The following is a 23,260-nucleotide window of genomic DNA, read 5'->3' as shown; positions in this document are numbered from 1 at the left end:
AAGGTGCTATAGATTTTTGTAAATAATACATCCACAGAGCTTTTAGAAAGGGGCGGAATAAATGTATTGATTTTCCCCACAAAAAATGTGATTAATGAATTTATTGTTTACATTGTTATTGTTTATGTTGCCAGCATGTATCCCCTCCCTACGTCACATTTCCCCATGTGGAATTCACCTGATCGATAAATGACATGCTAGTGCGACATCTAGTAGCTGATTGTTATCTATAGCACCTTTAAATACAAATGAGTGGTTAAGATTTACACATGCTATTCTCACATGCATGTGGTCTCCCTTTCTCAGGTATGTGCAGCCTCCAGTCATCAGCTTCGATGCCATCTATGCGCAGAGCACTCCAAACTCCCCCATTGTGTTCATCCTGAGCCCGGGCGCTGACCCTGCCTGTGACCTCACAAAACTGGCTGAGAGGTCAGCCTTCGGAAGCAACAGGCTAAAATTCCTTGCCATGGGGCAAGGCCAAGAGAAGGTACCATGATTTAATGAATATACTGTGGCAACAGTTCATGGGTCAAAACTTCCCAGTGAGTGGAATACTTCAAGAGCTTTTGGTCTTGTGTGTGTGGTGTAGGTAGCGTTGCAGTTGATAGAGACGGCAATGTTGCGCGGTCAGTGGCTGATGCTGCAGAACTGCCACCTCCTGGTGAAGTGGCTGAAGGAGCTGGAGAAGTCCCTGGAGAGGATCACCGAGCCCCACCTGGACTTCCGCCTGTGGCTCACCACTGACCCCATCGAGGACTTCCCCATCGGTATACTGCAGAGGTCCCTGAAGGTGAGAGAATTCATTACTACTCATCCATCCTCCTTTTCCTATGCATTCTTAATTCTCAATAATCTTTGCCTGGCGGTGTGGCTACATGGGTAGGGCTCCGGGCTTGTGATCAGTTCGGCTTGACTGGAACTTGGTGTAAAGTTGTGTTGTTGTGTAGTAGGGACTTGACAGTAACAATGCCCCTGTTACAGTGACAGGGACATTGTAGAGCTGCGAGTGCCGTCTTAGATGAGATGTTAAACCGAGTGACAGGGACATCGTAGAGCTGCGAGTGCCGTCTTAGAGGAGATGTTAAACCGAGTGACAGGGACATCGTAGAGCTGCGAGTGCCGTCTTAGAGGAGATGTTAAACCGAGTGACAGGGACATCATAGCGTTGCGAGTGCCGTCTTAGATGAGATGTTAAACCAAGGTCTTGACTATCTTAAGGATGTTAAGAACCCAGGGCGTTTATCGTAAAAAAGTAGGGGGTTCCCCGATGTTCTTGGCCAAATTCCCATTCAGGTCTCTGACACCAAGACCACCTAATCATCCCTCTCCTTCACTGACTGATATCAATCCTATGTGGACCCCAGGAAGAATAGCAAACACATACTGGTTGAGAATCTTAGATAATAAAAAATAATAACCTGAGTTAAAGCTTTTTAATTTCAATTTGGCTGGAGATCAACTGTGCCCCCCCCCCCAACTAGATATGAGGTGAAAAAGGCCATCAATGCATTGAGACATGGCAAGGCAGAAAAGGGATCGATGATGAACTGAGAGAAAACCAAGCCGGTTTCAGGAACGGTAGAACGTGCAGTGACCAAATCGAGCAATCCATAGAATGGCACGCACCTGTCTATGTAAATGTCATCGATTTTGAAAAGGCATTCGATAGTGTAGACCGCAAGCTGCTTTGGAAACTCATGTCACACTATGGAATCCCTAAAAAATACAGAAGCATAATCAAGAACATGTATAAGGACATGAAATGCCAAGTGTTACATAACGGATGTGCACGAGAACACTTCAAAGTTCTCACCGGCGTGAAACAGGGCTGCCTACTTTCCCCCTTCCTCTTCCTCCTATGCATCGACTGGATCATGAGACAAACCACAACCAATAAAAAAACTGGCATCCAGTGGAGTCTAACGGAGCACCTCGAAGACTTCAAAGTTCTCACCGGCGTGAAACAGGGCTGCCTACTTTCCCCCTTCCTCTTCCTCCTATGCATCGACTGGATCATGAGACAAACCACAACCAATAAAAAGACTGGCATCCAGTGGAGTCTAACGGAGCACCTCGAAGACCTGGGCCCTCATTTATCAAGTTTTCTTAGAAAGTATTCTATTTTCGTTCTTAACACTTTGAGTGTCACGCCGGGTTTTCCTTTTTACCCCCTTGATGCCACCATCCACTTCAATGTTAACGTTAATATCGCCTAATCTATGTTTTAAATTATGGCTATGTGTCTAATCTGCCCGTCGCTTATCAAAGACGCATTTTCCAGTCAGTGCTGTCGAGGCAGATTGGTTTTTTATCGCGTCATTTCCGTTTCAGAGCATTTAGAAAAAGCACCCGTTTTGAGATAAAAAAACAGTTCATTCTGGACCATTCTATGAAAATCGTCTTTTACTGGAATATTCCACAACGTTGATATTCGTCGGCCTATTTATGAATCGTTTTCAAATAAACGCTAGATGATCAATATTATACGTGCACGCAAGCACATTCGGGCCGTGCACGGATAATCGCCCTGTTGATTTCCTCTTGGACTTTTACAGTGAAACCGAAAGAGCCCATTTCACAAAACAGCTTATAACTTCATCAAAATTTGTCTGATTATCCTAACACTGATAACATAGATTCCTTACCTGACATCAGATGGTATCCAACTGGTATATTCCAATTCCTGATCACCATTCGAAAAAAATCGATAAGTGTATAGATCCACCGTGTGTACAGTGCAGTACATGATTCCGCGCGTCTCAGAGGCTCCAGAATGAACTGTGGTAACCCCGGCTCGATCAGTGGACTGGAAAATGTGGAGTACCGGATTTTTTTCCCCATCCATTTTCATTGAGTCCATTCCAAAATCCCTTATGTCATCTGGGAGACGATAGGGGGCGCTTTTTTCCACATATGATCGCCGGCGGCGCTCGTGTATACTCGGGTAGGCTCGCGTGATGCAATATGATTTCAGATCGCTAAAAAAAAGAAAATCCGAGAAATCTCGTGAGTGGCTTTCAACCACATAAAAATAAACCCGAGATATCTCGTGTGTGGCAGTTAAAGTGTTAAGCACAGAATTTAGAATGTGTGCACGCACAAAAAAAACGGGATTTATCACACGTGCGTACACAGGTCCTACGCACACCTGTCTTCATAAATATCACCTTGCTCCTAAGCTGGAGCTTGTGCACTGTTTTAAGTATTTGCATACCAGAACCGCCCCGATTAACCATATACGGTAATGGAACACCCCCATGAAATGTGGAAAAGTGGACTGACCCGAGGGAAGGGTGTTATGGAGAAATACGAGACAGGCTGACAGACATGTACATGTACGGTGATGTCGGATATGATATCTATTAACCATTGCTGCCTGGGCAGCGCAAACACTAATAAAGACTGTGCTGGAATATGACTGCCTTTTCCCGTTTTGTTCGATTAATACCCAGGGATTAAAGTTCTCCTCAATTTCACTTCCGTCTTTTTTCTACCTGCTGCATATGATTTCTAGAGGCATACAATCTATTTTGATGTCAGTATTGGGTAGCCTATATAAAGCAATAATACGAGAGCATATACAAGAACAATTAATCTCACTGCCATGTATGATGTAGCCTATACGCCATGTATAGCCTGCCTATGTGATCAATAAAAACGCGAACTTGAATCCCTAGTCCCTTTCGTGACTGTGATGCACGGAGTGAATCCACAGTCACTTGCTCCTCAATAGGAAACCAACCTAGATTTACCCTGAAGGACTGGTTCTAACCGAACCGTTCGTTATACAAGTATCACAGAGACATTTCAAAGGTACTCAGAGTTGCACGAGGGTTTCAAACCGAGATACGGGATGGTTTGAAAGCTCGGCGTTGCTAATAAACATTAAAATATTTTTTATAAACTGCTCAAAACGGCATTATTTTCGGCGTTGGCTGCCTGGTTGTGATCACAGCGCATGCGCATCATGCACCCAACGCCGGAAATAATGCAGTGTTGACCAGTTTATAAAAAATATTTAAAATGTTTATTAGCAACGCCGAGCTTTCAAACCATCCCGTATTTGTGTCCGAAACCCTTGTGCAACTGTGAGTACATTTGAAACGTCTCTGTGATTCTTGTATAACGAACGGTTCGGCCAGAACCAGTCCTTCATGGTAAATCTAGGTTGGTTTCCCATTGAGGAGCAAGTGACTGTGGATTCACTCGGTGCATCACAGTCACGCAAGGGGCTATTGAATCCCATCTTCATATTTACATAGTCTGTCCACTATGTTTATTACTTTGTTATTTCCCCCCCCCCCCCCTATCTATGTAAAGCGACCTTGCATGGGTCTCTTGAAAGGCGCTATATAAAATGAAGCTATTATTATTATTATTATTATCACATCTGTGCGCGGAGCTCACAAAAAAATTAAAAATTTCTTTTACTGTTAGTCTCAGTGAAGTTTCAACGGAGCGGGGTAATCTATTCTAACCAACAAATTGAAGTAGAAAGCATTTCGTTGTGGCCAATCTTATTTGGAAACATGACACAAAATAATAGTATGTCGCTTTTTATTTGAAACAATATTTAATCGCGTTTGGAGGTCGGTGTTCTGCGTCTGCCCCCGTGCCAAACAAGCAAGCCAACCTATTGTTCGCGCATGAGCCCGTTATAATTACACTACTGTCGCTATTTCACAATGAACTATAATGAATTACAGTTCATACAGAACACGCGCCAGTGTCGGGAGTAATGCACGGAAGCTTATTTCCGCGTTGAAACTAATGCATGCAACTGATGAGAGCTATGCCGTCCGTCTGCAGTTCCCATATTCTACCACAGGGCGTCAGCTACGCATGCTCTGGGCTGTGCGTAGACATACGGACAAAGTCAAGTTCACGTTCAAATTGATAAATCCAACACTTTGCTTAGAAATGGTTGTACGCACGGGTTAAGCACATATCTGTGCGTACGCCACGTTGATAAATGAGGGCCCTGGACTTTGCGGATGACATCGCACTACTCTCACACAACCATCAACAGATGCAAGACAAAACCCAGCTGCTATAAACAACTGCAGCTAGACTTGGGCTCAAAATAAATGGACCAAAAACTCAAGTAATCAGAGTCAATAATAAAAGCATGAACCCCATAAGAATCAGTGGAGGTCCAGCTGACCAGGAGAAAATGGAGCTGGATTGGGCACACACTTCGAAGACACAAAACCGCAATAACTAAACAGGCATTAACCTGGAACCCACAAGGCAAGGGAGGCAGAGGAAGACCCAAAAACACCTGGGCCCTCATTTATCAACGTTGCGTACGCACAGATATGTGCGTAACCCGTGCGTACGATCATTTCTAAGCAAAGTGTGGGACTTATCAATTTGAACTTGTCCTTGACTTTGTGCGTATATATACGCACAGCTCAGGGCATGCGTACCTGGCGCCGGGCGGTAGAATATTATACTGCAGACGGACGGCATCAGTTTCATGCATTAGTTTCAACGTGGAAATAAGCTTGCGTTCATTAGTTTGACTGACGTGTTCTGTATGACCCCCGTAATTCATTATAGTTAATTGTAAAATAGCAACAGTAGTGTAATTATGGTCAAAACCCTATAAATAGCATTTGGAATAATAGGTATTTCCTTCTGAATGAATGCAGCATGGTTTATATATAGCGTTATCGGAATATACGAGTTGAGTTACGCGGAGTGCCAGCCCTTTTCGTGACTGTGATGCACCGAGTGAATCCACAGTCACTTGCTCCTCAATAGGAAACCAACCTATGTTGACCATGAAGGACTGGTTCTGGCCGAACCGTTCGTTATACAAGTATCACAGAGACATTTCAAAGGTACTCACAGTTGCACGAGGGTTTCAGACAGAGATATGGGATGGTTTGAAAGCTCGGCGTTGCTAATAAACATTTTAAATATTTTTTATAAACTGGTCAACACTGCTCAAAACGGCATTATTTCCGGCGTTGGCTGCCTGGTGCGCCTGCGCTGTGATCACAGCGCATGCGCATCATGCACCCAACGCCGGAAATAATGCAGTTTATAAAACATATTTAAAATGTTTATTAGCAACGCCGAGCTTTCAAACCATCCCGTATCTCTGTCTGAAACCCTTGTGCAACTGTGAGTACCTTTGACATGTCTCTGTGATACTTGTATAACGAACGGTTCGGGCAGAACCAGTCCTTCATGGTCAACATACGTTGGTTTGCTATTGAGGAGCAAGTGACTGTGGATTCACTCGGTGCATCACAGTCACGAAAAGGGCTGGCACTCCGCGTAACTCAACTCGTTATTATTTTGCGCATAGATTGCAGAAATACGGGAACGTTTTGATTATATTTTAAAGGCTTTGCCATTGTTAAATGTAATAAGTGGAATTTCGAAGCTGTAAGCAGAATACAAGTCATATGAACACCCACGATATAGTGTGCTTCCCCCTTCCTATAAGAAAGAATAAAAAACGCATTGCAACGAGAACAGAGGTTATTTGTTGAGTTTATGTGTATTACAAAACCCTTGCAATAAATGTGTCTTAAATGAATGAAACACATACATGCTCTGGATACAGAGCATATATCGTGTGGTGATATATGACTTGTATTCTGCTTACAGAATTCCACGTATTTAGTTTTACAATGTCAAAGTCTTTTAATATAAATCAAAACGTTCCCATATTTCTGCAATCTATGCGCAAAATAATAACGAGTTGAGTTCTAACAAATAACGTATTACATGCTGGGTAGGCTGATAGAGTAAACTATGATATGAATATGAATATGAATCTGGTTAGAAGTGGTGGAGAGAATAAAAGCTAGCATATGAATTGTAGTGCCTGGTTAGAAACGAATGAAAATGGATGGATTATCCAAGTGGGGGTCCGGGGGGGGAGAGCGAGCAAGAGCATATGTATGTATTGTATTAGATAGCAAGTATTAGGTATATATCTCGTAAACTACATTTATATTTATTCAAATGGTGATTTACATTGGATGTTTACTGTTAATGCTTGTGTGTCTAATTTTATGTTATGTTTAAAAAACAATAAAAAAATAAAATACAAAAATATATATATATATATGAATATGATATGATATAAGTATGGATGCTCGATATTGGCTTTTTTACCTATTCCGATATTGTCCAACTCTTAATTTCCGATACCAATATCAACCGATATCAACCGATACCGATATATGCAGGGTTTCCCACCCCAAAAAACAGAATAATTTCAGGTAACTAATCATTTCACTGGATATATATATAACAAATATTGTTATTGTTTTTTTCTTTTTTTAAACCGATACCGATATTTTCCGATATCACATTTTACTGCCGATATCGGCCGATAATATCGGTCGGCCGATAATATCGGACATCCCTAGATATAAGGTATACTGGTCCGTCGCGAGGATAGCGAGGAGTCGGATAGCCATTAAATGTAATTTGAGAATATAGGCTATTAATGCAAAGCGACGGCCTATAGCCTATACATATTATTTAATGTTTTCATAAGCGTAAAGATACGGGTTGTGTCTTCTTGGTTGACAGCGCGTCAATGAACAATCTCGCTCGTGGAGTTTCTCGCATAGTTCGCTTGGGTCAGTCCATTATTTCACATCCCATGGGGGGTGTTTCATTACCATATATGGATAATCATGCACGAGCATTGACGGTAGAACAAAGAGGTATTTATCAACACAGGAGCGTAGGACCTGTGTACGCACGGTTGATAAATCCCAATATTTCTGTGCGTACACACATTCTAAATTCTGCGCTTACGTACGAAAATAGAACACTTTCTAAGTTTTTCAATAATATTGTGAATATTCTAATCTTCCATTTTTTTAATGCCCAGGTGGTGACAGAGCCTCCCAATGGTCTGAAGTTGAACATGAGAGCCACCTACTTCAAGATCTCCCATGAGACACTGATGGCATGCCCCCACCCTGCCTTTCGCAGCCTGGTCTACACGCTGGCCTTCTTCCACGCTGTGGTACAGGAGAGGCGCAAGTATGGCAAGATTGGCTGGAACGTGCCCTACGACTTCAATGAGTCTGACTTACTTGTAAGTGATGGATTAGTCATCATTCTCACAAATAAATCATTTTCGTCTGTCAGTTTAATTGATATTATTGTATGATATGCTTCACTGTTCACACTTCACTATGTTTTGTAGGTGTGTATGGAGATCCTGGATACCTACCTGACCAAAGCACACAATCAAGGAGACACCAAGATTCCCTGGGGAAGTCTCCAATACCTTATTGGAGAGGCAAGGCTAAATTCATTGTACCTTACAGAACAGACGTCCTGTTGTATCCAGTACGACAGCTGCTTGCTGCTTTTAGAACTGATTTTAAGTGTGTGGTACTACATCCTCTCACACAGGTGATGTGTGGTACTACATCCTCTCACACAGGTGATGTGTGGTACTACATCCTCTCACACAGGTGATGTGTGGTACTACATCTTCTCACACAGGTGATGTGTGGTACTACATCCTCTCACACAGGTGATGTGTGGTACTACATCCTCTCACACAGGTGTTGTGTGGTACTACATCCTCTCACACAGGTGATGTGTGGTACTACATCCTCTCACACAGGTGTTGTGTGGTACTACATCCTCTCACACAGGTGGTGTATGGAGGGCGAGCCATCGACAGTTATGACCGCAGGATCCTGAATGTCTACATGGAGGAGTACCTAGGAGACTTCATCTTTGACACCTTCCAGCCTTTTCACTTCTTCCATAACAAGGAGGTGGACTATAAGATCCCCCCCATTGGGCTCAAGGAGATCTATGTTGGTCAGTTGTTATTTTGGTTTAATATACTTTTAAATTAACTCTTGGGACAAAATACCATAGGAGTCCGTTTTTAGGTTTTCAGATGAACATTGTTTTCTAACTTAATGATCTAAAGATGGTTAATTTGGAGTGTTGTGTACATTGATAGTTAAAGAAAATAGAGGTTCAGTACTTTCAGATGATGTAACACTTTCACCCTTCAGGTGATTTAGATTAACCGTATTAACTGCAAACATGTGGACTGTCCAACATTTTTCTAAATGAACTTACATGATTCTCAGTGTCAATAGTACTAGTAAGATGTCTGTGTATTCACCTACTGTCCTGTTTTGTGTTGCAGCGGAGATTGAGACTCTGCCATTGGCCAACACACCAGAGGTATTCGGTCTGCATCCCAATGCGGAGATAGGATACTACTCACAAGCAGCCAGAGACATGTGGACTCATCTAATAGAGCTGCAGCCTCAGACTGGTAATATTTACATCAGTTAGATGTAGACAAAGATGTATTCCCTAAAGATTCCCTTTTTTTGTCCTTTATGAGCACACACACACACACACACACACACACACACACACACACACACACACACACACACACACACACACACTTTTATGTTTATGTGAAATTTGGGAACATTACATAGACTTACCTTTATTCTGGGTCCTGGGCTGATGTAACACACTCTGTTCTCATTGGTCAGGTGAGTCTGGTGGAGGTATCAGCAGGGAGGAGTACATCAGCCAGGTGGCCCAAGACATCCAGAATAAGCTGCCCAATGTGTTCGACCTGGATGTGATCTATAAGAAGGTGGGCCCGGACATCTCCCCCACCTCTGTGGTTCTGCTGCAGGAACTGGAGCGCTTCAACAAGCTGGTGGTCCGTATGCAACGCTCACTGGCCAAGCTGCAGAGGGTGAGGAGGAGGAAGAGGAGGAGGAGGATGGATGGATGGACAATGTCAAAATCATCTTTATAATCTCACAAGGAGAAAGTTGTTGTGCAGACAGACATAGACAGAGAACAGCACATACAAAGCCACATTTACACAGCATAGGAATCACATACGATATGTGCCAGTGAAAAAAATAAAATAAAAAACAGAGTCCAGAATCCAGATATTGCAATGGGAATTAATGAATGATTGAAACTTGAATCTATTAGTTTGAATCCTAGGCAGTGTAGGAGTCTTGCTTCTAATCTATTTAACACATGCTGGGTTGTGTGGTATTCCATAGGCCCTGGCTGGGGAGGTGGGCATGAGCAGTGAGCTGGACGAGGTGGCACGGGCCCTCTTCAATGCCCAGATCCCCGCCATCTGGAGGAAACTGGCGCCTGACACACTCAAGTCCTTGGGCAACTGGATGATCCATTTTAAGAGGCGCTACAAGCAGTACGACTCCTGGGTGAGACACAATCCACATCTTATATACCCATCTTAAACTGCATCTCAAGGAAAACCTGAACTGTGATCATTTTTAATCTAATTTAGTAATGTAACTTGTTTTATTGTTGTTTTTATCATTGATTGTCACAATGCTTTTACCTTAAGCAGGCTATTTATTTATTGAAAGAGTTTTTTATGTCTCCTGTTTAGGGACTACGGGTGTAAATTAGCTCTTGCTGCATGTCTACATTTTGTATTCTGTACTTGATGTTCATTGACGTGTGTTGTCCCTACCAAATAAACTATCAAATCAAACCATCTGCAATTGATTAACGTTACTTATTTATATATTTATTTTTACATGTGTGTATGATGTGTATGTTCTGTTGGTGTCTGCCAGGTGGATGAAGGAGAACCCAATGTAATGTGGCTGTCAGGACTCCAGGTCCCAGAGTCCTATCTGACCGCCCTGCTCCAGACCACATGCAGGAGGAGCGGCTGGCCTCTGGATCGCTCCACACTCTACACACAGGTCACCCAGTACCGCAGTGACGAGGAGGTCACTGATAGACCTGCACAGGGTACTAATCGATCACCTTAACATTTACAGTATTAGAGTACTTACTCACATACTTCCAATGAGCTATACTAGTACTAAGGTATTCTATTATTACTGCAGGCTGCTTTGTGTCTGGTCTGTATCTGGAGGGAGCTGACTGGGACATAGAGAAGAGTTGTCTGGTAAGGAGCAAGCCCAAAGTCCTGGTAGTCCAACTGCCCATCCTCAAGGTCATCCCCATAGAGGCACACCGTCTCAAGCTACAGGTACAGTACAGACCACATGTACTCACTCACTATATATATCTACTTTCATGTATTTAACCATTGTTATACAACGGTAATTTAGGCCAAGCAATCTGAGTGGTCAAGCAGGTATTCCAGTCATGCTGATAATGCCCAAAAGGCATGTCTAGCTGTGTTTTATGAAAGATTATATTGGGTTGCTAAGTAAACTACTGATGTTAACTAGGAAGATTTCAACTGGATTGCAGATGTGTTGTAAGGTGTATAATAACCGTAATACCTGGGAAAGTGTTTTTTGTGGGCAATCAATCAACCTGTCTCAAACCCTGCCCTCTTTTCTTGATCCTCCATTCAAAACCGTTGCTTCCTGGGAAGGTCAATCGTACCTAGCGGTATTATTGTAATATATAGTGTATTTCTATGCGTTTCTGTGCCACAGAACACATTGCGGACGCCAGTGTACACCACGTCCATGCGGAGGAGCGCCATGGGCACGGGGCTGGTGTTTGAGGCTGATCTGTCTACCACCAAACACCTCTCCCACTGGGTGCTCCAAGGCGTCTGCCTCTGCCTCAACTCTGACTGAAGACTGACTGAGCAGCTAATTCCTGTTGATACAAGGAATTAATGAATGGACATGCTACCTTGTTTGTTTGTGAGTAAAGGTAGACTTTGGTGTGTCTGTTTATGTTATGGGTTATACAATGATTATTTTAAAAGAAAGTTTTGGATATATAAAAAAAGAATGGTCAATAAATGTTTTTTGGCAAATACAAAACTTGTGGAATGTCCTTATATTGCAGTGTTTTATTTTTCACACATTGAACTGTACACATTGACTATACACATTGAGTTATAAAATGGGATAGGAACACACACATGAATGGTAGGCAGAGGATGCTGCGACAAGATGACTTTTCTTCTCTTTCCATAATGGCATATGGCTTACAATTGCTGCCTCGCTCATTTTGGAGATGTAGAGTGATATATATATATATATATCACTTTTAGTAAGAGGTTGGGCCACAAGCCACCAGAACAGCTTCAATGCAGCTTGGCATATATTCTCTGGAATTCTACTGGAGGGATGGAACACTGCACTCTTCCAAAAGATATACCCTCATTTGCTGTTTTTTTTTCAATTTTCTTTTTTTTTGAACATTTTTTTTTATAATTTTTTTGACATGACATAAAACTAGACACACAAACATTAAGAGTAAATATCCACAATAAATCACAGGACTATACAGTCCATTATTTGAATCAATATAAATGTAGGTTACAAGATATATACATAATACTTACAATACAATACAATACAATACATACATGTGCTCGTTCTTCTTCCCCCCCCCTCAGGACCCCCCTTGGATAATCCATCCATTATTTTGTTTCTAACCAAGGATTACAATTCATATGCTAACCTTTATTCTCTCCACCACCTCTAACCAGATTGCAATGCTGGCTTCATTGACACCTAAAATTCGTGCGGTAGATATCTCTAGATAAATCACATCGAGATAGGTAAGAACCCATACCTTCCGGCACATTTTATCCGGTTGAATCCAACGTGATGCTATCAGCTTTTTAGCAGCCATAAGACCGGACAAAATTAGTCTCTTTAGCTGTATAGAGGCTGCTAACTGAGAAATATCATTCAACAGCTATACAGAAGGCAGTACAGGTATGTTCAGAAATAAAAATTCTGATAATTGCGTGGTTACTTCTTCCCAGAATATCTTAACAGGGGGGGGCATTCCCAATACATATGCATAAATGTACCGATATCACCCCTTAGACACAAGGAGCATAGAGAGTCTTGTTTAAGCACCATTCGGTTCAATCTTATAGGAGTCAGGTAAGTCCTATGAATAAAATTAAGATTAATCTGTTGATGATCCGGGTTGCGTGACGCTAGTCGAACGTTTGCCCAGACTTCATGCCAATCAAAATCTACTTCCAAGTCTGGTATATCCTTCCTCCAAACAGAGTCTAGGGGAAGGATTCCATACGAAGACGTAAGTAAGTGATGATAAAAGTCAGATACGAAGCCTCTCGATGTCTCCCTTTCATAAAATAATTTGTGATATCTGTGGTGCTCAAGTGGTATCTTTAATGGGACTCCATGAGCCTTCAAAGTTGCTAATAACTGTATATAGAAATAATAAGTGGAGCTAGTGAGGTTAAATTTGTTATGAATATCTCGATAGCTACAGAAACCCCGTTCGTTGAAGATATCTCCCAATGTATGTATGCCCTGCTTTTCCCATTTGGGATATCTGATCGTTGTGCAATAATAGTGTTTCTATTTAAACTTTTTTTTTTATTGCATTTTCCATTATTCAGACGGTCTCTTTACATGTTTTCCACATCACATCATTGTGATACAAAACTAAAAGGATAGGAAAACCAACCTGAAAAATAAACGTACAAAATTTAATTAAATAAACAACAAAGAAATATATATGCAGGCCAGCACATTCCTCACATTGATCATATAATCAGTCGTTACATGTTACACATGACATATCTACTGTATAATTATAAAATGCACAGAGTATAAATTGGACATAAGATATCCTGACTTTTATTTACCTATCATTATCAAATATGGACCCCAAGTCTTTTTGAACACATGTAAGCTATTATTAATAGCTTTGTGTATAAGTTGCTCAAAAGAGGCTAATCTAGCAAGCTCATCATTCCACTCTGAAGCTGATTTTCTCTGTTACTCTGTTGTTTTGATGATGGTGGTGGAGAGCGATTCACATAATTTTCATACTCATCAAACCATTCAGTGACCCCTCATGTGTGAATGGGGGCATTGTAATCCTGGAAGAGACCGCTCCCATAAGCATAGAAATGTTTCATCATGGGATAAAGATGATCATTAAGAATAACTTTGTATTGATTTGTAGTGACCCTTCCCTCGAAAGGGGACAACTGGACAATTATTCACGACAAACGGCATCAAATGTGAGCTCAGTGCCCTGGCACTCCACTATGAACGCCCTGGCCAAGAGGGATCTGCACTCATTTAAAGAAGGCATGAAAAGGACACACTATTGACTAGATTTGTCTTTTTATTTTCTCATGAGATACAGAACAACCCCCCAAACCACCATCTCCCAACACATCTGGACCTGGCTACACCAGGTCTGGCCAAAAAGGTGGAAGAAAGGCAAATAGTCATTCAAAAACAACATGACCTGCCAAAGACAGATCCCTATTAGATAATTAGATAATTTTGTTACCACTAGCTGTCTTCTTACTCTTTATTATAGCCTCACTTATCCTTATCTTTCTTACTGTGATTTAGTATGGGCAAGCACTTTCCCAACTAGTCTCCACAAAATATTAGTCCTCCAGAAACGCTTTGTTAGGATCGCATCTCGATCCGAGTCTCGTGCCTCATCTGGCCCTCTATTTCAGAAACTTCAGATTCTAAATATCTATAATATAAATATTTTTCAAATATGTGTTTTTATTTATAAGATTCATTCTAATGAAGGGAACATTCCTGTACAATTTATGTACAGTACAATTCTACTTTAAAAACTATTATTTGTCCTACTCGTACTCTACTCGTCAATCTTTACATCTTCATCTTCCTAAATTTCTTACATGCAGAGGTCAATTTTCTATTAAATATAGAGGTGTGAAATTATGGAATGATTTTCTCCATTTGGCAAAAAAATCTTCAAAGACTTAGAAAAAAGGTTTGAAGGAACATTGATTATTATATTGTAACTGTATAAACTTGTGTATTGTAATCAGTGTATTGTATTTTAACTTGTACACTCATGTTACTTACACACACACACACACACACACACACACACACACACACACACACACACACACAATGTACTCATACGTACTTCTTACTCTCACACACTCACAAGGTCCTTACATTGATCTTGTTTTCCAACTTGCTATATGTAATATAATTATGTTTATTATTATAGGTGGGGGTTTCGTATAAGCCTTCTGGGCTTTTCTGTTTATTTTTTTATCATGTTTTTATACTGTGCGAAAAATAAAATAAACAAATTCACAATTTTAAATCAGGATTCCAAGCTTCAGAGAGGAACTGGATTCTGGGAGAGTGATACAACAAACAGGCCCCATCTTTGGGAGAGTAGAGACAGCTCAGGGCCAGATTGTAGGTGACACTAGGACCACATCAGGCTCCAATAAGACCACAGCGAAACACAACAAGTTGCAAACAGCCAACCCTATACCACAGGATGGTGTAACCAGACATAATCCCAGAGTCATGGATGGGGCAGAGAGATTGCGTGGCGTCCTCAGATCCCACCTAGTCAGAATGAGGGATCCACCATTCTACCTAAGAGTCTATGATACTGGTAAAGAATGTCAGACAGACACTACTATTATATAGTTACAGGATAAGGCCAGTGTAACTATTTTTCCTATTGCCAACATAGCCTATGAAAAGACAAAAATCTACAATGCATTTCTTCTATACTCTTAATACTCTGCTACCCTTAGGAGCTCTCAACCAGGAAGCCATACATTCCCATTGTATGTGTAGTGGCCTCTTCCTGGACCGCTTCTACTGGCAACCGGGGAGGTGATTCCGTACGCGCTCCGTCCAAAGAATAGTCTCCACACTTTGAGTTTCCGTTATCAGATACCACAGATATCCGATTTATTTAGAAAAGATAGTTTACATGGGAGAGGTGATCAAAGCGATCCTATTGTTCCTATAAACGTGGTTCAATTCAATTCTATGTTCAAAGCGTTTCTAAGACTATCCCAAGAGCGGTCGGAAAACTGTATGCTTTCCCCGTGGCTACGCCACCCAGCTGAATCCCATTACTTATTTATGTCATCAGCTGCGCCGTGCGTGATTCACCTGTCACGTGAATCACCACAATACAACTGAGAATATCCAATTGGCTATACAGATAAACCATAACATTCCCATAAATCGTATCCTTCTATTGGAAATAATAATAATAATGATAATAATAATGCTAATAATAATAATCTATAACAAAAACACTCATATGGCCCTTACACCGGCCCCTAATTGTGTTTACACAATTACAAAATAGATAACACGATCAGGTGAGTGTTCATTACGGCTGGCAATTCTTCTTTGAATCCAGTAGTAGGCACTTCGTACTGAGCCTTTGTAGGAGAAGAGAACATATCACTCCAGTCCTGGCCACTCTGCACTGGCTTCCAATAACTCATAGAATTGATTTTAAGGTCCTTTTCCTAACATATAAAGCTCTTAATGAGCAAGGCCCAAAATACATAGCAAATTCCCTAGTTAGTTATCTGCCCTCAAGAACGCTACGGTCATCCACTACAGGTTTACTAGACACGCCCAGAAACCAAAAAAGGATAGGAAGTATGGCATTTGCCAACTATGCCCCAAAACTATGGAACACACTACCAACACACATCAGAAACGCCAGCTCTATACACATTTTTAAAGGAAAATTAAAAACGTACCTATACAGTCTAGCTTACAAATAGTTATGGCTTGGAAAAACCTGATGGATCCATGAGGCTAGGATAAGCCTTGTGGACCCAACTTTTTAGATGAAGGAACGGGTACATAGGAGACACGCCTCCAGTTTTTCAAAAGTTTTTGACACGCCTCAGCTTCTGAGCTGAACGGTCGTGTTTTTGCGGACCTCCCAAACTTTCAAACTTTTTAGATGAAGGAACGAGATGCTTCCAGCTGCAGACCTTCAGACCAGCGCTTACAAGCCCCGCACATACAAGCACCGCACATAGCAACCCCTCGCTTCCATTGGCTGATTTTGGTGACGTGATTTGGGTCCCACCCAATGGCTGAGGTTCTGCAGACGCCTCTCTGATTGGTTGGGCTCCATTTCTGCAGCCCCCTCTTTGATTGGTTGAGCGAAGCCCCTCTCTGATTGGTTTAGCTCGCCATGCGGTAAAATGCGGATGTAATGTTATCATCTCAAGAAGATACAAATAAATATACTACCAGATTCGCGTTTATAACGTTATTTCGCGTGACTTCGCGGTTTATTCATAACGTTATGCACATTTCACAACACAGCCAGCTGTCAGAAACTGTACATTGTAACGTTATATGTTTATTCACGTAACGTTATTTCACGTGACGCGTTCAACTTGTTTACACTCCCCACTTACTGAAACTGTACCATGACGCACTTGATTGATTGATTGATTGAAAAGTTTATTAACAGATTGCAGAATGGGTACAGTACAGTACAGCTCAATACATACAATTGTTAAGGGGATGCAGACCAGAGAAAGACTTTCGACTTGTTTACATCAGGGTCCCCCATTTTCAATTCATCATAACATATATGACATACATGACATACAGATAGACAGTACTGCTACATCTATACATTTATGACATATCAGATTTGCAAATACAGTACTGTTTGTGATACAAAAGTGTCCAGAAAAGGAGTGTATATACATTTGGCATAGAAACTGTACATTGGAGGAGGTTGGTTGGGTGGGGTGGGGTTGGGTGGGTTGGGTGAGGGCTGTACATTGGAGGTGGGGGGGGGGGGGGGGGTTGGGAAGGGGACACACACACATTTTACACTGTACATTGGAATATTGACAAAGCCTTACTTGGTCATTTACTGTACAACTAGGTTAGGACATTTGTAGGGGCCAGTTTCGAATTGCAGTCTCACGTAGGTGTTTTTTTAGAGTGTTTTTGAAGGTGGGTAGTGATTCACATTCCTTTACAGCTTTAGGCAGGGCGTTCCACATTGATGTGGCATAATTGCGAAACGTGTTTAGTCCCTTGTTTGATCCGAATCTGGGTTTTACATGATTTGTGGAGCTCCCTCTGGTGTTGTGATCGTGGTATTCACTGACCTTTGGGAAGTATTTTGACATGTACATGGGTACCTTGGTCGCGTAGTGTATCTTGTAGACCAGGCCCATTGCAAGTTGCTGTACTCTGTCGTCTACTCTAAGCCATACTAGGTTGTCAAAGTGGGCAGGGGTGAGGTGGGTTCTAGGAGTCAGGTCAAGTAGTAGTCTGACTAGCTTGTTTTGAGATGTTTGTAATTTGTTTCTTAGTGCCTTTGAGGTGCTTTGGTACCATGAGGTGTGCACTCCCCACTTAACCCAGTTAATGCCTTAACTAGACAGTTAACAATATAACATTTAGATTAATTAACCCAGTTAATGCCTTAACTAGACAGTTAACAATATAACATTTAGATTAACACAGTTAATGCCTAACTAGACAGTTAACAATATAACATTTAGATAGAGAGGCTGGTGGTCAAGTCAAGAGTTTTATTTGTCACAAGTTGTTTATTTGCATACACGTTTATGGGACAGTTTTCTACACCTGACTGAACGGTCTGGGGACAAATGATTAAGGTGGGGTTACAATGATATCAAGGATGAATATGAAAAAGGGGATCTGATCTGATGGTACTTGTACTTTATAATGTGTTATATATGTATGTACATGGATTTTATGTCCGGATGGTATATCTATGGAATGGTCACTGTCTCTATCACACTCTCATATGCGCATGTTTAGCCGCATACAAGTATCTAGGATACACATATTCGTATGTGTACATAATAGGTTTACACACACTCATATGCACAAGGCTAAGTTATACATGTCAGGGGCACACATACATGCACATACTCACTTATAGGAAATAGGCATACACACACCTACATATACACATAGTTGAGGTATAGGCTCTCACTGACACATATGGGGGATATACATGTACATAGGAGACACACACATACGTAGCTGAGACGCACATATATATGCACACCTGAGATATACACTCACATAGGGGGCGGAGGCACACATGGATACGAGACACACACAAGAGATAGGAGTACAGTCGCATACCTGGAAGATGCACACACACACACATGTGAGGCATGTACACATGCTTACGTGATACACGTACCCACATACATATGTTGGAGACACACATGCATGCATGCTATCATGCACACCTACATGTGTCTGGGACGCTTTCTCTCACATGCAATATGGAGAAGGGTGGCATCCCGATAGAGGATGCAGCACATACCTGCTCGCAGGTAGATCGGTCTACATGCAAAGTATATATATCAGGGATGTATACGCACAATGTATAGTATAGTATTTTTCTTTTTTTCGTAAGTCTTTTTTATTTTCCATGTCAGTTGTTAATGTATTTGTATGAGTCCTTTACATGTTTTGTATGTTCTTACAAAAAAGAAAAAGGCAAATCTTGGAAGTTGCATATGGTGATGTGGAAAGAGATGTTTTGAATATTGGAGAGATTTGTGCAATAAAACAAGTAAACAGAGTAGGGCATATCGGTATATGTACATAAGTTATTTACAGAGCATGGTAGGACATGCTAGGTCCTGTGGTAGTGCAATATTAGCTACGGATGAGGCACTGGGTCTTTATGTACATGCTATATTGGTGGTCAATGTCACTTCGGATTGCTACGACACATCTCTACTGCTTGTGACAGGCTGTGGTGCGTTCCAGACTTTACTCCTGTTGGGAAACTATAGCGATGGTCTGTGCTCACCACACTTTTCTTCGGCCTCCCCGCAGCGAGCCGTCGTCGACCCCCGAGCTTCATTTTACGACGGGCAACAGAGGTGGGTTGAGCCACTATACTTGGCCCAGCACGGTTAGCGACTCGCCTGAGTGCGTGTGCACGTTTTGATGCATGGCTGATACCAGAGCGGCCGAAGGTGTGTAGCGCTGACAGCAGCTTGGAGGGATTCCCCTTCAGCTGATTGAAGGTCTTTATCATGGCTTTATCATCACCACCCTCTGTAGAGCCTCTTGCTCTGCCTTTGTGCAGCTGGATAACCACACAGACTTCACACAGACTGTCTGTACAATACTGCTGTAGGCCTATAATACTTATGTAAATAAGTAAGGCAATTGAAATATATCTGCAGTACAGCTCAATACACACAATTGTTAAGGGGATGCAGACCAGAGAAAGACTTCCGTCTTGTTTACATCAGGGTCCCCCATTTTCAATTCATCATAAATGTACAGTTCCCTCCCCCTTGTATATATTTACTGTATGTCACAAATGTAACAGTACTGCATGGTCTGCATCCCCTTAACAATTGTGTGTATTGAGCTGTACTGCATTCTGCAATCTGTTAATAAAGTTTTCAATCAATCAATCAATAAATCAATAAATCAATCAATCAATCAATCAATCAATCAATCAATCAATCGGTCACTGTACCCATTCTGCAATCTGTTAATAAAGTTTTCAATCAATCAATCAATCAATCAATCAATCAATCAATCGGTCAGGTCACGTGTACCCATTCTACAATCTGTTAATAAAGTTTTCAATCAATCAATCAGGGCCTGTGGTCACGTGTACCCATTCGGCAATCTGTTAATAAAGTTTTCAATCAATCAATCAATCTGTTAATAAAGTTTTCAATCAATCAATCAATCAATCAATGAATCAATGAATCAATCAATCAATCAATCCCGCAGTGCAACGTGACCCAAATCATACGGCAATCTGTTAATAAAGTTTTCAATCAATCAATCAATCAATCAATCAATGAATCAATGAATCAATCAATCAATCAATCCCGCAGTGCAACGTGACCCAAATCATACGGCAATCTGTTAATAAAGTTTTCAATCAATCAATCAATCAATCCCGCAGTGCAACGTGCAACGTGACCCAAAATCACGTCACCATAAAGTTTTCAATCAATCAATCAATCAATCCCGCAGTGCAACGTGCAACGTGACCCAAAACGTCACCAAAATCAGCCAATGGAAGCGAGGGGTTGCTATGTGCGGGGCTTGTATGTGCGGGGCTTGTAAGCGCTGGTCTGAAGGTCTGCAGCTGGATACTATTGGAAGGAACGGGTACATAGGAGACACGCCTCCAGTTTTTCAAAAGTTTTTGACACGCCTCAGCTTCTGAGCTGAACGGTCGTGTTTTTGCGGACCTCCCAAACTTTCAAACTTTAGACTGTTTTCTTTATACGTTTTTCTTTTTCTTTCTTTCTACCACAATACACGGCCACTGATGGATCCATGGGACTTGGTAAAGCACTATGGACCCAACTATGACCACTGATAAAAACGTAACTACACTAGCGTTATAAGAGCTAAACATTGCTATCTACCATACAAGTGCATTGGTTTAGTGCACTTCCGGTTGCCACTGAGCGGAAATGTTTGTGCGGACCTGTTCTCCCAAACTGGTAAGCAAATGACTGTTTTTACGTTATTTTCATTTTTACGTTACTATTATTATTATTATTATTATTATTTTTTTAAACATTGATCTTAACTGATCACTGTGACTTTATTGCTTTTATCGTTATATATGCCTATAATTGTGTACAGCACTTTGAGCTACATGACATGTATGAAAGGTGCTTTATAAATACTTACTTACTTACTTACTTACTTACTTACTTTGTCCTCTGGAAAGGCTTCCAGGATCCGTCCGAGCGGCCAGGGTTCCTGGGCGCTGTGTAGTCCACTATAATGGATATGATAATGTTCATTCAAAGTCCATATTCTGGTCTTCTGGACATTCCTTGTTACAAAATAACAAATCTTCATGTCGATGATTAATTCATAACTTAAAAATAGTCCATAATAAACTTAAATGCCTTAATGATGCATATTCCTTGATCTTAATGATGCATTTTCCATTGTATTAATTGGGTATTATTGTCGTGTGATCAATACACCAATACATCATGTTCACAATCTTGTGTTTGTGTTTCCTTTTCTCAAAGTCAAGACCTTTGCTTACTCCTGGTCAGCCTCTCCCTTACCCTACCAAAGTGGGCTGAAAGGGGGGGGTTTGAGAATCCACAATCCACCTCACTCCAGAGTTTGCCATGGTGGTGCCTTGGAATGATGATGCGAATCAAACACCACTCATGTCGTATTCTCTTTCTTTCTTTTATGATACACCCTGTAATGGAGTATGTACCAGACATGGCCATCTTTTTTGCTTAGCTCTTGAAGAGGTGCCTTCTCTGTGCTCTTAGATATGCCAGTCTTTTCCTTGCACTTAGATCTTCCAGAGTTGTCTCTGCTCTGAGATCTTCCAAACTTGTCTTTGCTCTTAGATCTTCCAGAGTTGTCTCTGCTCTGAGATCTTCCAGACTTGTCTGTTCCGTCCACCACTACTCCTTTCTTGTTCTTAGTCTTCTTGGGCTTGATGTCCTCTTCTTCATCCTGTTCACTTTTCTTGACCTTCTTGTCGTTTTTGGTCTTGATTTTCTTAGGTTTGAAGTCGATTCCTGTCACATCATCTCACTCCCTCTTCAGAGACTTCTGGTGTTTAGGAGAGTGGTAGAGGTCTTCTTCATGCTCAGACTTTATATTCACACGTGGAGAACTGCCAAAGCCATTCTCTTCCTTCTTAATCTTGCCGTCAAGGGACTTCACCTTCTCCTCCTTTCTCTTGTCCTTGTGCTTGTCCTTGTCCTTCTGTTTATCCGTGCCGCCATCTTCCGTAGTTCATTGATAACTTTTACTCATGAACGTTCCATTGATGTCCTCGGGAATCCTTCCTTCCAACACCGTGGTTGATCGATTCCTTCCTTTTGATCACAGCGTTCTCCAAACAAAACCAGTTTCCTTCTTCTGGTTCTCTTGTCACCTGAAGCGCGCCTCCGCCTGGGCTCGCATCAACAACGCTGGTTCTCTTGTCACTATTGAAGCGTTCCTCTGCCTCAACATTCAACCTGCGAGTCCTCTTGTCACTTATTGACGCGTTACAATCCTACCTGGAGGGGAGAGAACAGATGGTGGAGGTAAACGGTGCCCTATCCCCCCCCCTCACAGTGAGCTGTGGTGTTCCACAAGGAAGCATACTAGGACCGCTGCTGTTCCTAATTTATGCAAATGACATGTCGTCAGCTTGTGACTGCGGCTTGTTCCTGTTTGCGGATGACTCGGCCCTGCTGGTCTCTGACAAGAGCAAGTTACAGGTTGAAAAAGCCCTCAGCTCGGAACTAGGCAAAATCTGAGAGGCAGTTAAATCATTTTGTGTCCTGTACTGTGCAGGACAGTGATGCAACAGTAGCAGGACAGTGGATCACAGTGATGTAGCAGGACAGTGATGTAGCAGGACAGTGAAGTAGCATCACAGTGATGTAGCAGGACAGTGCATCACAGTGATGTAGCAGGACAGTGATGTAGCATCACAGTGATGTAGCAGGACAGTGATGTAGCAG

General features: G+C 41.6%; 1 protein-coding gene across 1 annotated transcript in view; it reads left to right on the top strand.

Moving 5' to 3' along the window:
- Positions 1-11,600, top strand: part of dnah10 (dynein axonemal heavy chain 10) — a gene marked incomplete at both ends in the record, with an annotated part of 111,143 nt that extends 99,543 nt beyond the window's left edge. Inside the window, 11 exons of the mRNA XM_084307884.1 lie at positions 307-490; positions 593-793; positions 7,871-8,080; positions 8,192-8,287; positions 8,652-8,823; positions 9,164-9,295; positions 9,528-9,739; positions 10,062-10,229; positions 10,611-10,791; positions 10,890-11,035; positions 11,454-11,600. Coding sequence (XP_084164010.1) covers positions 307-490; positions 593-793; positions 7,871-8,080; positions 8,192-8,287; positions 8,652-8,823; positions 9,164-9,295; positions 9,528-9,739; positions 10,062-10,229; positions 10,611-10,791; positions 10,890-11,035; positions 11,454-11,600 — 1,849 coding nt within the window. The remainder of the gene's footprint in view (positions 1-306; positions 491-592; positions 794-7,870; positions 8,081-8,191; positions 8,288-8,651; positions 8,824-9,163; positions 9,296-9,527; positions 9,740-10,061; positions 10,230-10,610; positions 10,792-10,889; positions 11,036-11,453) is intronic.
- Positions 11,601-23,260: the final 11,660 nt, after the last annotated feature.

The sequence above is a fragment of the Notolepis coatsorum genome (assembly GCF_963971535.1).
Source record: "Notolepis coatsorum genome assembly, chromosome: 1".
NCBI classification, from domain to species: domain Eukaryota; kingdom Metazoa; phylum Chordata; class Actinopteri; order Aulopiformes; family Paralepididae; genus Notolepis; species Notolepis coatsorum.
The sequence above is the reverse complement of the archived record's forward strand: the minus strand, read 5'-3'. Positions and strand labels throughout refer to the sequence as shown.